At 33.8% G+C, this 17541-nt stretch overlaps 1 protein-coding gene across 33 annotated transcripts in view; it reads left to right on the forward strand.

Moving 5' to 3' along the window:
• Positions 1 to 17541, forward strand: part of LOC120892322 (uncharacterized) — a 207817-nt gene that overhangs the window by 100612 nt on the left and 89664 nt on the right. For 13 of the 33 annotated variants that reach the window (XR_013425873.1, XR_013425878.1, XR_013425866.1 and 10 more), the window contains 2 exons: positions 2971 to 3031; positions 5340 to 5529. The exons of 19 other annotated variants lie outside the window; for them this stretch is intronic. Coding sequence is in view for 10 of the 14 variants with exons in the window: in XM_078021542.1 (XP_077877668.1) it covers positions 2971 to 3031; positions 5340 to 5529 (251 nt within the window). In the remaining 4 variants the exon portion in view is untranslated. The remainder of the gene's footprint in view (positions 1 to 2970; positions 3032 to 5339; positions 5530 to 17541) is intronic. One more of the 33 variants, XR_013425870.1, reaches the window with a different exon arrangement.

Raw genomic sequence — 17541 nt, forward strand, 5'->3', positions numbered from 1 at the left:
TGTTTACTACTTCCCCATCCTGTTTCCTTCTCTTTCTCTTTCTTTAGGGCTAAGCACTATCTTGCATTTTCTGTTTGTCATTATCACATATGATGGAGGTCGATGGAGGTCGCTGCTTCTAGATTCAAGCCCAGTAGACAGTAGCTTTAGTTCTGTTTACTTCTTTGCATTTCACATCCACAGAAATGATATCAGACACCTCTTAGGTATTTCAGACACTTTAGATCTTGTCATCACAACTTATCTGTGGAACCTTTGGTAATCCATTTTAGCCACAGCCACTGCTTTGTTGACCAACTGTCTTTGGAGAAGTCAACAACCTTCACACACTTGCAACCAGATAGCAGATCCAGGCACTGTCTCACCTCCTGTGTCACAATTCCTTGTTGAAGACAGGCAGGTATTGATATGGTCGTAAGCAGGCACAACCTAGAAGTATGTGTGAGTGGGCATGAGAGAAGCAAAAGGGCTATGCAGTAAGGCTTTAACTACGGCGAGGTGAGAGCCTTCTTTCCTCTGTGGATTGGGAAGTCTTCCATCTGACATCTCAGTTATCTTAGGAAATGATCTATCAGTCATGCCTAATACCTCAAACTGGATTTTCCCTTTACCTGCCTCCTTCCTCTTTTTTATGTATTTCTGCTCCATGGGATTTTATCACTTAACAAAGTAGTAAGCCTTTGTCCTGGCATTGTTGGGAGGCCAGGTTAAAACAGAGATGTTTATCTTGTTCCAGCTCTGTCTTTTTGGCTTCATCTTTCCATATGAAGCTATCATTGCTATGTTTGGAGTAAAAGTGGTATAGTTTACTGTTCCTCTTCCTGGCTTGAAGTTGTTAATTCTATTTTTGCAATTGTTTCCTTGCTGAAAACATTACTTTTGTATTCACCATGAATTTTGTAGCATTAGTTATTCATATATGTCCTATTACATTTAAAGGGATATGAATATATTATTTTCAGACAGACATAGAAGAACATGATAGTCAGGTGGCACATGCCTGTAATCTCAGAAATTCAGGAGGCTGAGGCAGAAGGATAATACATTTGAATCCCTCCTTGACAATTTAGTGAAACCCCCATATCAAAATCCAAATAAATTTAAACAAAGTGCTGGGGATACAATGCCAAAATATTCCTGGATTCAGTACCCAATACCATATCTATCTATCTATCTATCTATCTGTCTGTCTGTCTATCTATCTATCTATCTATCTATCTAACTATCTCATCATTCTTTTTCCTTTTTCTAAAATGTTATCACTAAATTCCCAGTACTTGGACAACCTTTCTTATTATGCTTTGAGCCTATTTGCATCACTACATATAACTCATTTAGGATTTTTTCCATATATCTGTCTTTCTTCTAAGATTCTGAATTTCAGACAGGAATTGTCTCATTCATATTTGCCAACAGTACAGTGCCTGGCCCAATTGGCTCTTAGTTAATGAATGTGGAATATATCTGACATTTGGCGTGCACATAGATAAACAGACATACACATTTAGGGTATTTACATACAATTCCCTTGAATTCCTCCCTGAATTCAGAACACTATCAGAGGATTGTTGGCAGCTCACTGTTGTGTTGGCATGTGCGATTCCTGCTGTTGAAAGCAGCTGTTTGAACAAACGTATTTACCACTGTGTTGGTTTTCCTGGAAAAGGGAATACTCTGCAAATAGCATACTTCCAGTAATTCAAGACATAATTCATAATGGGGACTCTGTAATATCATGAGAAAAGTGTCTCAGTAGCAATAAAGGCTATTAATGTCAGTCTTCTTAATGAAGGATTGGAATAGCATCCCTAATTAGACTGGAAAGGGCAAAACTGATGCAATCCACACTGTGATTGGAAAGTTAGTAAATGATTGAGAAAAGCTGAAATCTAAAATGCTTCCAAAGCTGACAATTTGGATAATATGAAAGGATAATTTGTATCATTTTATGAGACAGGGAAATAGGGGAAAAAAAGGAAGAAACATAAGAAAGTAGATGAGCCTGGACTATAATAACTTTAATGTTAAATAATATCCATTCACTCAAGAATTAATTCATTCAATTTACGCTGAAAACCTATTATTACCAGACACTGTGGTAAGCTCTGAGTGCACACACGATATTGTGTGCAAGACATCTCCTTAAAGAACTTGTGTCATCAAGTTTTCAAGTGACTCAAATCCAAGTGGAATAATGAATTTTTGTTATGTCAAATAATATAAATTAAAGACTTATATTATTGAATAGGCAACACTGGCCCCCAAAGTAAACAGATGAAATTTAATAGAAATAAATTTGTGTAAAAAATGCTTGGTTTCTATTAGTATATCATGACTTCTTCCTTCTCCCAAATTAAAAAAAAATTTCTTAAGCTATATTAATACATATGTGCATAGAAACAAGGGTTGTAGAACATATTTATAAAATCAAGAAATGCATAAACTTTTCAGTCCACATCTAGGTACTGTGTTCAATTCTAGGTGCCATGTTCTTAGCACTAGATAAACTCAATTCAGTGACACATGGAGAAGCATAAAAGGTCCTAGTCATATTTAGGAGAAATAATACTTTTAAGTGTTTGGCCTCACTGCCCAATACTAATGTCAAAAGTGAGACTATTTTGGTAGAGATACTAACTAAGGAGGGAGGTTTGACACATTATAAGATTCTAAGAATAAAAATCATCTGTGTGAATGAGAGCTGTTCCCACAAATCTGTGTGAGGGAAGCAGTAGAAGATGCTCCTGGTAACAGTGGTGGACTTTATTGCTTGCATAAAGTACTAACATTCTAGCAGCCAACCATTTAACTACAGTGTAAAATCTGAAAGAAAAAGAAAAGCACAAAGGGTACTATATATATACATATTTTTTTTTTCTTTTTACCAACTTGAAGACTAAAAAGGAGGAAGGAGATCCATAAAATAACTTTGTGCTTCAATGCTCCAAGCATTTTTTCTTTTGTTTTCAGTTGTGCTGTGGGATGACATTCTTATAGAGAAGGAAAAGAAGAATAAAGATCAATTTATAAGGTTGGTTAAAGAAAAAATTGTTATGGTTGCACACAGATAAAAAGGTCATGCTTTAAAATTATTCTATCCTAGGCTATTAAAAAAGAGTAGAATTCCTTTAATAAGGGTCTGATAGGAGAACACGATGGTAAATACATTTTAACTCTTTGTAACCCAGTTGAATTAGCAAAGCTAAAAAAATTTGTAAGTGGGTACTCACTGATGTTTACAATTATTCATATTTAATTCATTTGTCTATTTATGCACTTATTCATCAAAAATCTGTTAAGAGACTACTAAAACTAGGAAATAGGGAATATAAATGAAAGATTATGTGTGTGAAATAATTGAAATTACAACAAGGGAGACAGAAGGTAGACAAGTGATTGGGCTGCAATGTGATAAGTGATATAGAAGAGGCAGGGGTAGCCCTGAGTAAGGATGATCAACTCTGCATGGGTTTGAGTGGGGCATAAAGAATTGACCCTAAAGAATGAAATTCAGATGGAGGAGGGAGGGAAGGATATTTCAGCATGAGGGTGCCAAGTGTGCAAGTGCACAAAGCAGAGCACACTAAAATCTAAGTGTTTCCAGGATTCTGTAAGTAATTCAATAAAACAATAGCAGCAGCAACAAAAATACTTAATTAATATTTTCTGCAGATTGTGTCCAAGGATACCTTTCTAGGCACACTATATGTATTAAGTAACCAAATTTTCACAGCAATCTGGAGCAGTCTGGCTCCAAATCTTAACCTTTAGCTTTCACGTTATGTGCTTTCTTGAAGAGATGGTTCAGAGAGTTGATTGAGCATTGTTTTGCAGAGTACAGGAGATTGAATATCTTTGAACTAAGTGAAAATGGAACCCAGTGACATAGCTGGAATATTCACATGCTATAGCTGGAGGGCAAATTGTTACACACAGTTTAGAAAGAAGTTTGCTGCTATCTTGTAAAACTGTGAAGATTCAACCCTAGTTTAGACACAACAAGTGTACTAACGCATATGGTCCCTAGAGAAACATAAGCACACATGCTCTGGCAGACAAGTAGCATGTTCGTGGCAACATGTTTATAATACCATGCACATGAGAAGCAAACCTCCCAATGTTCATCATCAGCACACGAGCAATTATAGCAGGATAGGTAAAAATATTGTGGTATCTACATAGTGGACTATTACCGCAGTATAATGAATGAGTTATAGTGACACCATGGGGCAATCTCAGTGAGATTACTTTGAGCAAAAAGAGCAGATTGCAGAATAAATCACACATGTGTAAAGGTCAGAATATGCTAAAGTTAAACAAAAAGCTGTGCATAGATACAAGCATATCTGAAAATAATCAATAAGAGCAGGAGAATGGTTAAAAATTTAAGTCACACTTTCTCTTAAAGTGAGAGTAGAATAAAGTGTGGTAGGATGGTGAGTAGGTCATATTAAACTCACTGTGTTATTCTTTAAATGGTTATTTATAAATATTCTTTTGTACACTTAATGATTACCACATTTCATAAAATTTTAGGCCAAAATTTTTTTATGCTTTAATATTTCTAAAACTGAGATGCATCTTAAAATTGTTAGTATTGTATAAAAGTAATGATCAGTGATTTTCTTAGTCATTCATAGGAAATAATGGCATATCTTGTAATTGAGGGCTTCTTGGATCTATTTAAATACTGTAAGATAACATATTTTAAGAAATGATATTCTGGGGATAATTCTAATAATTCCCTGGAATCTATGTCATGAATATGTAGAGAAACGGATTTGAGATCAGAGTGGTGGTTGGCACTAGATCATCAAGGAGCTTGCATGCCATTGCTAGCAGTATTCACCTTCTAAGAAATGGGAGTCTATTGAGGAGTTTTTTGAAGGAAAATAACATGATAAATGTATATGGCTTTATAAAGAAAATAATAGTAGACTTATATGGCTTCTTAGAACTTATTTATGATACTGTCCTGAATTGATGACTCTTATTATAATGCTTCAATTTTCAAACAGAACTCTTTAAAAACCAACAACAGAGAACTTGAGGTACAATGAATTGGCTTTTAAAACAATGTGGATCTCATGTAAGGAGGCTGGACTTCTCCCACCATCTGATAGCACAGGTGCCTTCTCCCTCTGCTTGGGGTTGTTGGAGAGGAAGCCTCGTGAAGAGCCAGAACTTTCCCATGACCCACTGGCATAGAGGCCACCTTTACCACAGTGTCGATGTAGACTATTTGGGGAACTGGAAACCTCTGTCTCACTATCAAGTAGGCATGAGGAGCCCTTCTTTTTTTTTTTTAATTATTATTTTTTTTTAATATTTATTTTTAGTTCTCGGCGGACACAACATCTTCGTTTGTATGTGGTGCTGAGGATCGAACCCGTGCCGTGCCGCACGCATGCCAGGCGAGCGCACTACCGCTTGAGCCACATCCCCAGCCCCGAGGAGCCCTTCTTTCTCATTATATTTGGTGTCAATAAAGACCAGTGTAGACTCCTACTTTCACCTGGAAATGACAAGGTAGTGCCCCTCTTACCCAAAGGAAGTAGTATCAGAAAGTCAGCTAAAATAGAAGGTTTAAATAAGATCCAGAGTTTAATAATATACTGCAAAAAGTCTGAGTTTCAGTTAAAAAAAATTATCCATGATACTAAGAACCAAGAAGGTTTCAAACTGAATGAAAGAACACTGTCAATAGGTACTGAGATGACAGATATATTAGAATTATCCAACAAAGCTGTTATGATAAGAATGCTTTAGTAAGCAATTACAAGCATATGTGGAACAAATTTTAAAAATTGGACAACTTCAGCAAAGAGATAGAAGACACAAATAAAAATCAAATGAAAATTTTAGAACAGAGAAATATAATAGATGAAATAAAAAGCTAAATTGATTGGTACAACTTCAGAGTAGTTAGAAAAGACAGAGGAAATAATCAGTGAACTGGAAAACAGAATAATATAAAATATCTAATCTGAATAACACACAGGAAATATAATGGGTGAAACCCTGTGGTTTGGATTTGGAATGTCCCCCAAAGAATCATGTGTTGAAGGCTTGGTCTCCAATGTAGCAATGTCCACAGGAGGGGCTTTTAGGAAATGGTTGGATCATAAGTGGATTAATTCATTGCTGAATTCATAATTTGAATGGACAATTAGGAATAAATGAAAACTATAGAAAGTGGGACCTTATTAAAGGTAGTGGGTCCTTGGGGTCATGACTTTGGGACTATATCTTGTTCTTCAGAATGAGGGCAAAATCGAGCCATTCTCTAATGAAGGAAAATTAAGAGACTTTGTAAGCAGGAGACCAACTTGCCTAAAGGAATGGTTTAAAGAAGTCCTGTAAATATAAAGAATACAATTAAAAAGTAACCACAGACAATCCGAATAAAGAACATGATAAGCAAAAATACAGATAAGAACAATAAGCTTTCCTTCTCCTCTTGATTTTTCTAAATTATGTTTTGTTATTGAAGCAAAATTGTAACTGTTTCATGTGATTCTAAATGTATGTAGAGGAAATATTTAAGATAATCCTATTATAAACAGGGATAATAGAGGGATGTGAAGATAAAGTTTCTATATCTTACTTGAACTGGTAAAATGATAGATGAGTGGATGAGATGAGTTATTCATAAATAATATAATAACTAGGACAATTTCTAAAAGGCTATACAAAAAATACTCACAAATACTATGGATAAATCAAAATAGAATTCTAAAATAATGTTTATATAATGAACATCAAGCTAGGAAAAAGATAACAAAAAAATGAAAAGCAGAGAACAATCAACAAGAAAGAAAATGGTATGTTACTATCTAACATAACAATAATGATGTTAAATGTAAATGACCTAAATATGCCCATTAGAAAACAAATATAAGTATAATGGACTAAAAAAGACTATAGAATATATTTTTTTAAAATATTTTTTAGTTGTCAATGGAACTTTATTATTTATTTATTTATTTATTTATTTATTTATTTATTTATTTATATGCAGTGCTGAGAATCAAACTCAGTGCCTCACACATGCTAGGCAAGTGCTCTACCACTGAGCCACAACCCCAGTCCCATACAATATATTTTTAAAGAGGAATTCTCTTTAGATATTATGATCTAGGAAGACCGTAAGGAAAAGGATGAAAAAAAGATACATCATGAAAACATTAATTAAGAAAAATAGGAGCAACTGCACTAATGTCACTTAAAGCAAACTTTAGAAAAAGGAAAATGAGATAGAGAGAGACATTCAAGTCGTCCCTTGGTGTTTGTGAGCTTGAACTTCAAGCACCTGCTGTGGATACCAAAACCCTCAGATGCTCTGATCCCTTACAGAAAATGGCCTAGTATTTGCATATAATCTATTTTCCCATATACTTAAATTATCTTTAGATTACTTGTAATACCTATATTGTAAATTTCTTACTGTTTTGCTTAGGGAATAATGAAAAAAGTTTGTACATTTTAGTAAAGACACTTTCTAAAAAATTATTTTCAGTGTGCATTTGGTTGCATCCACAGATGTGGAACCTGCAGACATGAAGGATTGACTGTTTATAATGATAAAAGGGTCAATCCATTAAATCCTAATGTGAGTGTGCCAAACAAAATATGTTTAAAAAAATGTGGAGCAACAACTGGTAGAACTAAAAGGAGAAATAAAAAAAAGCTTCATTATTATAGCTGGTGACTTTAAGATACTTCTTTCAAAAGTTAATGGAGAAGACTAAACAAAGTCAACAAAGGTCTGGAAGAATTCAACACCATCAACTAGCAGAGTCTAAATGACATGCATATGACACTCTATCCTACCACAGCAAATGTATTTTCTTTTCAAGTGCCCCTAGATGATGTGTTGACATAGACCATATCCTGAGCCATGAGACAAATCTCAACAAATTCAAAATTATTGACATCATGCACAGTGTGTTTTTTAACCACAATGTAACAAAACAGAAGTTCAGTAACAGGGAAAGAATAGAAAAATCTCCCAAACACTTAGAAACTAAATAACATACTTCTAAATAATCCATAGTTCAAAAAAGGAAGTCTCAAAGGAATTCGACACTGCACTGGATGGAAGGAGAATAAAAATGCAGCATATTAACATTTGTGGGACACAGGAGAAGCACAGTCAAAGACATTTATGACACTAAATGCATAGATTAGAGAAAGAGAAAAAGTCTTGCATCAAGAACCTGGGGTGGGATGGGGGAAGAGTATATTAATCCCAAAGTCTGATGAAGGAAAACATAATAACAATAAGAGTAGAAATCATTGAAACTAAACCAGAAAACCAAAAGAGAAAATCAATGAAAATAGAAACAGCTTTAATAAAATAGATAAGTATCTAGCAAGATAAATATCTAGCAAGAAAGGCAACACAAATGACCAATATCAGAAATTGACAGGAGAGGGAAAGCCAGGTTTTGATGGCATCCTTTGATGAGGTCAGGGACATACGAGAATACCAAGAAACTGCAGCCTATGGGTGGGCAGTCAGAGGATGGGGCTCTGAAGACATGGGACAGACTGAACAAACCTAAGGCGACACAGAAAGGATAACCTGAACTCTGCAGCAAACTCCAGGGCCTTGGGGTGCAGTTCCTTGGTATTCTCTTAGGTCCCTGACTTCAGCAAAAGATGCCATCAAAACCTGGCTTTCCCCCTCCTGTCAATTTCTGATATTGCTTTTCTTTTTTTGTCAGTCTTGCCAGGTATTTATTTTATTGAATCAGTTTTTATTTTCATTGATTCTGTGTTTTGTTTCAATGATTTCTACTCACATAGTTATTGTATTGTTACTACTTTTTATTTTAACTCATGCATATTGATGTTCATTGTAGTTTTAATCTGAATTTTTCTTAGCAGCTAATGTTGAACAGCTTTACATATGCCTATTTGCCATATGTATATAGTCTACATTAACACGAACTCCTCAGGTCTTTAGTCTATTTTTAAATTGGATTATTTTTTCTTTTTGTTTTGTGAGTTCCTTATATATTTTAGGCACAGTATTTTATCAAATATGTGGTTTACAAATATCTTCTTTTATTCTGTAGCTTGTCGTTTTGACATCTTCACAGAGACTGCTTACAGAGCAAAAGTTTCTGATTTTGCTGGTGTCCAATTTATTGATTTTTCTTTTTATGGAAGGTGTTTTTGATGCTAAGAACTTTGCCTAGGCAAGACCCATAGATTTCTCCTATGGTTTTTCCTTCAAGTTCTATGTTTCAGATTTGAGCCCATGATCCACTATGTGATAATTTCTGTAGACAGTGTGAGACTTAGCTCTAGGTTCATTTATTCACTTTTGTGTATGGACATCCAAATGGTAGCACCATTTGCTAAAATGTGATCTGTCCTCCACTGAATTGCTTTTGAATTTTTGTCAAAATCAATTGGGTATATTTGTGTGCATCTATTTCTGGGTATCTGTATTTTTGACCTTCAGTCTTTTTCTGCTTATTTCTTACACTCATGTCCCTGGAATTAAATGAACCTTTCACAGAGAGTAATACTCATAAAGATGAACACAAATGAATGTAAATGAAAATCTCTACCTTTGAAAAAGATGGGTAATTTGTTTTCTATGCACTCTTTACTATTCCTCTTTCCAAATCTCATATAAAATGCCTTATACAGACACGGGAGACCTGTATTCCTTGTTAACACTGAGTATTAATTCTGTCATGAGCTCTGTGTGTTGATCATGACTGTTAGACATCAAACTACCCATCACTCCTCCTAGAGAGGTTTCTCATGGGTGAGAATACTAAATCCTCATTTGCTGCAAATCAGGTGACCTCCAAGGAAAAGAAGTCTTAGAGATATTTGATCTTCCCTCGCTTCCCATCTAAAGCTAAAAGACCTGGAATGTGCCCAATATTCTCAACATACATCTTCATGTTGGAGTATTAAGTTGGAGCATTATCTGAAGAATTTTCATTGAATATGCAAAAATGATACTCTATATGTGCAGATATCTGAAAACCCCATATCAGTTCAGAGCTGTTGCTTCTCATTCCTAAAGAATGAAACTTTTCTTTGAATTAAAAAAGTCAGTATTTTTAAAAACAATTTCGTTGGTTATTTTTAAATGTTTTTCTTTAGAGGAGCCAAGCTGTTTCATAAATTGGCAAAGTAGAAAACATGTTTGGACTGGATTGATAAATGACATCATAAATGTATATACTGAAGTGGCAAACAGTACGCATGATGTCAAACCTTTGAAGGACCAGTTCAAACTTCTATTGGAGAAATGCACCTTGGTTGGCAAATTTAAACCTCCTTTATTCAAACAATTTTTCAGGTCAGAATGATTTCATAGTTTGCTGCTTTTATGTGCAGTGTGATAGAAGAGTACCTTGATTCATTGCCATAGCCCTAGCAAAATCATATATAAAGGCAAAAGTGAATACTCATGATTTAAATCCTAAGAAAACGGTAGTTAAGTTTTAGTGTAAAAATTTGTGCTAAAATTTCTTTTTCATTTATAAAATAGTGGTTAAATATATAAAACATGAAATGAAACCATTTTAACCATATTTAAATGTATAGTTCTGTAATATTAAGTATATTTATATTATTTTGTGTCCATAATTGCTATCCATTTCCAGAACTATTTCATCTCTCTCAACAGAAACTTTATACATGTACATGTATATACTAATTGTTTATTCCTCCTTTCCCTAGCCCCTGGCAACTATTATTCTACTTTCTGTTTCTATGAATTTGACAACTATATGTACATCATATAAGTGGAACCATACAATGCTTGTTATATGAGTGGTTTATTTCACTTAGCATAATGTTTTCAAGGTTCAGCCACATAGCATATATCATCAGAATTTACTTCCTTTTAAAAGCTGAATAATATATCATTGTATGGATGTGTCTTATTTTGTTTATCCATTCATCTGTTGATGGACACTTGTGTTGTTTCTATTTTTCAGCTATTGTAACTATGCTGCTATGAACATGAGTATATAAATATCTCTTCAAATTCTTGCTTCAATTATTTCAGGTATATTTAATTCCAGAAGTGAAATTTCTGGATCAAATGCAATTCTATTTTTAATTTTTTGAAGGTCAATCATACCATTTTATTTTACATTTCTATCATCAGTGCCCAAGTGTTCTAATTTTTGCACTTACTTGCCAATACTTGCTATTTTCTGTTTACATATATATATATATATATATATATATATATATATATATATATGTGTGTGTGTGTGTGTGTGTGTGTGTGTGTGTGTGTGTGTGTGTGTATATTAGATGTTGATAGACCTTTATTTTATTCATTTATTTATATGTGATGCTTAGAATTGAACCTAGTGCCTCTTACATGCTAGGCAACCATTCTATCACTGAGCCACAACCCCAGCCTTATTTTCTGTTTTTTTTTTTTTTTTTTGACAAAGGCCATCATAATGAGTGTTAGGAGGTGCCTCATTTTCATTTTAATTTGCATTTGTCAAATTATTATGTGAGGTTGAATACTTTTTCAATGAGTTTATTAGCTATATATATCTTCTTTGGAGAAATGTCTGCTCACTTTTAAGGTGGATTTGTTGTTGATTTGGAGGAGTACTTTATATATTCTGGATATCAATCCTTTATTAGATGTATGATATGCAAATATTTTCTCCCATCTGTAGGCTACTTTTTTACTCTGTTGGTAGTGATCTTTGATGAATAAAAGATTTTAACAATGTTCACTTATTTTTCTTAAATATATTTTGATGTCTCTTAAGAAATTATTGCCAAATATAAGGATATAAATATTCATCTTATGTTTTATTCTTAGAGTATTATAGTTTTAGTTTTTAAAGGTATTGGTTCACTTTTTTAAAACATTTTTTTAGTTGTGGATGGACATAATAATGTTTTTATGTGGTGCTGAGGATTGAACCCAGTGCCTCACACATGCCAGGCAAGTGCTGTACCACTGAGCCACACCCCAGCTTGGTATTGGCTCATTTTGAGTTAATCTTTGTATATGGTGTAAGGAAAGTGTTCAGTTTCATTTTTTATTTTTTCATATGGCACTCAGTTTCTGCAACATCACTTGCTGAATACTTTTCATTTCTAAAGGAAAATTTTAGTCTATATTCTGCCCTTTCTTCCCTTCTTAAGTTTAATTTTAAAAAATCTTAGTGTACCTGCTACAGGAATTTCTGGATTAACACACAGACACAGATACGCACTTCAGTAAAATAAAACCACAAGAATTGTGTTTGCAAGAGAATTCACTAGGTTGCTTGGGAAAAACATGACAAATAAGACATCACTGGATATATAGGCTAAATTTTAGAGAAGACTTTCTTAACATTATGAAGGTTCAGAAACTCATGTAGGGTTAAAGAAGGCAAGGATAAGCAACTTGCTTTAGTATTATGGTTGAATCTCTATTATACATTTTTGTAATCATTAGTGAAAACAATTATTTAATGAATCACAGTATTTTAAAACCACAATGACAGCAGGCCACAGACTGCTATTACATAATACCATAAGTCTATTCACCACCAGGTCTGTAAATCTCATTTTATGACTGAATATGAAATTTATTTGAAATAAATTCATGATAATTTTTCCTTTACAATTTTTATAATAATTTAAAAGTACTTTTAGATACCATTGATTAGAATTTTATTCTGATCATATAATTTAACTATGAATAAATATTTGATATATTGAATATTTTACCAATCTTGTATGAACATTAACTTCTAGTGAGGAACCTCAGGTAAAATTAAACCAAATTTATACTACTAGTCTGATTTTTTTGGAAATAGCTGATACTTCTAGACTTAATCATTAAATTTTTACTCAATTTTATGTGGCTGTGAATATGTAGTTCAAAATTAAATATACTCAAAAGATTAAGATAATTCAATAGTAAAATAGCACACCGTAGGAAAGGGAAGTTTCTTTTCCAACTTTATTGAATTATGAGCAATACATTATTATTTCAAGACATGAATTTTGAATCCAATGGACTTAAAAATGTAATAAATGAAGAGTGTGATGTGCATATTTTTCCAAATTCTTCATTTAGAGTAAAAAATTTGGAAAAAAAATAACCAAAACACATAATTCACAATTTTGATTCAGGCTTTGTGTCATTTTACCTATGAATAACAAAATATCAGGAAGAATATTAATCCAGGGAAACAAACCATTTAATTATAGTATTTATCATGAATTTTGTGTGGAACAAAATTCTGGAAAAACAGAATAAAACTATTTTGAAGATTTTTTCACTGTTATCTGCTTAGGTCCGTAGGGTTCTCTATTCTCAACTACTTCATTTAAATAATATGTCGTTAATGATTTCTAGCTGAAAGGAATATTAAGTTGCTTGTAATAGAAGTAGTACTTTCCAAGTTTCAGTCACCTTTCTTCATTATTTCTCAACATATTAAAGCATGTCTGTTCAATATTTGTTATTTTTTGTTGTTCTTACAAAGTCTTATTGCATTTTAATGGTTTCTCACCAAAATTTTAAGCTCATAAACTAAATATAGTGATAAAATTCCACCAAATTTTAAGCCACCCCAAGAGTATATCTAGCATATGGAACTGATTAATTTATACAACGTCTCTATGCCAGACATTATGCTAATTTATTGTGATATAAAGGTTGTATTAGTCAATGTTGAATGCTATAACAAAATACCATAGACTGGATGACTTACACAACAGACACTTATTTTCTCACAGTTCTGGGAGCTGGACATATGAAATCAAGATCCTGTTATGGTGGAGTTTTCTCTGTTTTCTCAGTGACTTGCAGACACCCATCTTCTATTGTGCTCACATGGCATTTCCTAAGTGTGTATGTCAGGAATAAGAGAGAGAAGTCTTACATTTCTCCATCTTCTTACAAGTATGCATGACCTCATAAGCCTAGTCTCACAAAGGTTTATTCTCCCAAAAACTTCACATTTGGGGTTAGGGCTTCAATACATAAATTTTCATTCTCAATTAATCTATACTTCCCATCTTTTAACAATTTGGCATTTGTTGCTTATTTTATTAGAGTGGTTGTTAAGGAAGAAAAAGGATTCTAAGCAAGGTTTTTTCTTTCTTGCATCAGTTCTTCTTCTTTCTTGCATCAGTTTTTCTTCTTCCATCAGTTTTTAGGTAGGTTTTTAAAAAATTATCAGTTAAGATTTGAGGTTTGGTTGAGTGGAATAGTGTTTGAATGCTACTTGGGGCTATGTTGTGGGCAACATCAGAGGGAATAGACCCAAGTGAGTCACAGAATGTGTTAGATGCTGATGCTGCATCTTCTAGGGATGATGACTTTTGTCTCTTATAGGTTTTTAAAAATTAGTGATTATCCTTTATAAGAAATACTTTTGGCAAATTAAAATGAGACTCTACCTTCTTCCCAAACATTGCATTAAATGCCTTGACTCAGACCTTTTACCTTTTAACTTCAATGCTATCATTGTTCAGTGTTTTCATTGCACTCTGTTTTTTTTTGACTTCCTCTAAGTAGTGATTATTATTACTGATTTAGGAGCTAAAATGTATTTAAATGTTCATAGCAACTTATTTTAAGTTCTTGCATCTCAAGCCTTCATTTTTTGTTTAGATCTCCTTTTTGCTGAGGTACATACATAGTAGCTCTTTCAGCAATGATCTGTGTAAATACTGATATCACTGGTTATCAGTGATGAGTTCTGCTTCCTCAGACGTTGAAGTATAACATTAGGGTAGCACAGCAAGGCAAGCATATAAAATAGGGTTTACTTAAAAAGGGATAACATAGATTTCTCCCAGGAGGGAGAAGGGGGCCTTAGCTGGTATCTTGGTGTCTCAAGAAATGAGGGTGTTTTTCTTTGTTCTTCTGCTCTCTTCCCTCTTCTCTCCTCCCTGCATATGTGACTAGGCCCAGGAGTTTCTCTGTTGAGAGTGCCAAAAGGTGAGAAGCAGATGGGCTGGAGAGGCCAAGATAGAGTGATCTGGGCAGAAAGGGGGCTCAGGATGCATTAATTAACAACCTTTACAACTTCCTGTAAGGAGGGACAATTCTTGGTACAGGTTACCTTAGCAGAATGTATTTCAATTCATGGTACACATATACAACATAATTTTTCATGTCTCTGGTTGTTCACAAAGTAGAGTCACACCATTTGTGTCTTTGTACATGTACTTGGGGTAATGATGTCCATCTCATTTCACCATCTTTTCTACCCCCTTACCTTTTCCTTTCTCCCCTCTTCCCTTTGCCCTATCTAAAATTTCTCCATTGCTCCCTTGTTCCCCACACCCATTCCCATTATGGATCAGCATTTTCATATCAGAGAAAACACTCAGCATTTGTGTTTTGGGATTGACTTACTTCACTTAACATACCGTTCTCCAACTTCATCCATTAACCTGTTGCTGAGTAATATTCCATTGTGTATGTATATGTATGTATATATATATATATATATATATATATATATATATATATATCACAGTTTCTTTATCCATTCATCTACTGAAGGGCATCTAGGTTGGTTCCACAATTTAGCTATTGTAAATTGTGTTGCTATAAATATTGATGTGGCTGCATTACTGTAGTATGCTGTTTTTAAGTCCTTTGGGTATAAACTGAGGAGTGGGATAGTTGGGACAAATAGTGGTTCCATTCAAAGTTTTCCAAGGAATCTCCAAATTGCTTTCCATATTGGTTGCACCAATTTGCAGTCCCACCAGCAATGTATGAGTGCACCTTTCTTTCCACATCCTTGCCAAAACTTATTGTCATTTTATTTTTTAATTGATTTTATTATTTTTTTAAATACATGACAACAGTGGAATGTATTACAATCCTTATTACACATATAGAGCACACTTTTTCGTATCTCTGTATATAAACTATGGTCATGCCAATTTATGCCATTATACATGTACTTTTTTTGCATTACAATTCTTAATACACATATATACCACAATTTTTCATATCTCTGTTTATATATAAGGTATGTTGACTCCCAATTCAAGTCTTCATACATGTACTTTGTATGATGACCATCACATTCTACCATCCTTGCTAATCCCCTTCCCCCTCCCTTTCCCTCCCACCCCTCTGATCTATCTAGAATTAATCTAATCCTCCCATGCTCTCCATCCCTACCCCACTATGAGTCACCCCCCTTATATCAGAGAAAACTTTGTATTCTTAAGTGGAGGAATGGCTCTTGAAGGCATTAACATTTCAATTCCTCAGGGACAGTCTCCAGCTTCCAGGACCCAAACTGGCCTCCATTCTCTGGATCCCACCCAATTATTTATCTGTACTGACTATCTGACTTTAATTCTGTCTTGAATACTTCAGACTTGCTATTGTAGGAGAATATTTTGCTTTTATTTTTCTCCATAAGTGATAGTTTAACTGAATATAGTTTCACATTTTTTTTTCCTCAGCATTTTGAATTGTCTTTTGGTGAGTGTTGCTTATGATTTACTGTCAATCTAGTTGATATTTCTTGGTGGATAATTTATATTTTCTCTTAGATATTTTGAAAGGTACTCCTTTGGTCTTTGAAGTTCTCAAGCTCATTAGGTACACATTTGTTTATTCTATTTGAGATCTGGTATGCTTTTACAGTCTGAGAAACACTCCTGTCTTTCTTAATTAAGGAAAATTTCAGTTGTTTCTCTAAGTATGTGAATTTTTTTGCCATTCTTTATATTTTCCACCTTGGGAACACCTATCCTATATTTCTTGGAGTAACTTATTCTATCACCCATGTCACTTAGTCTTTCAACATTTCCTATCCATTTTTCCCTCTGTCTGTATATAGGTAATTATTTTAAATCCATTTGAACTCACTAAGTTTTTCTTTGTTTAAAAATTATTTATTTATTCTAATTTGTTATATATGACATCAGAATGAAATTAAATTTATATTACACATATAGAAACAATTTTTCAAGTCTGGTTGAACACAAAGTAGATTCACACCATTTGTGTTTTTCTTTAATGGTATTTGGTCAGCTCTTTAATCTATCCATTGAATTATTTATTTCCATGATACTGATATCACTTTTAGCATGAGAAAAATTTTCTAAATGTTTTTAAAAGTCTGTCTTTTCTTACTTTCTGGCTTCTATTCTTACCTTTTACAGATGACTACGTTCATTTTTGAGGTACCTATTCCTGCATTGCTTTAGCTGACTTTTTCAAAGAGTTTTATTTTCTTGTGTGTTTTAGGATCATTGTGATCTAGCCTTCTAGAGAAGCTGTCTTTTGTTGGAGTCAGTGGTATTCTGCATTAGGGAAGTTTGCATTGTTATTGATCCCAGGGTCAGCAGCTCTTCCCACAGAATAACCAATGTCTGAGAGATGAGAGCTGGGGAGAAACAAAGACGTTTTTCCTGTGGTCAAAGAATGTAGAAGAAAAAAAAAATCAACTTCTCACCTCCAGGGGGTTGAGGGCCTACAGATATAGGGTAGGAATAATGAGGGAGAGGGATAGGATAAGAAAGGGCAGGGATATTCATGTCTTT

This window comes from Ictidomys tridecemlineatus, chromosome 9 (assembly GCF_052094955.1).
Source record: "Ictidomys tridecemlineatus isolate mIctTri1 chromosome 9, mIctTri1.hap1, whole genome shotgun sequence".
In the NCBI taxonomy this organism is placed as follows: domain Eukaryota; kingdom Metazoa; phylum Chordata; class Mammalia; order Rodentia; family Sciuridae; genus Ictidomys; species Ictidomys tridecemlineatus.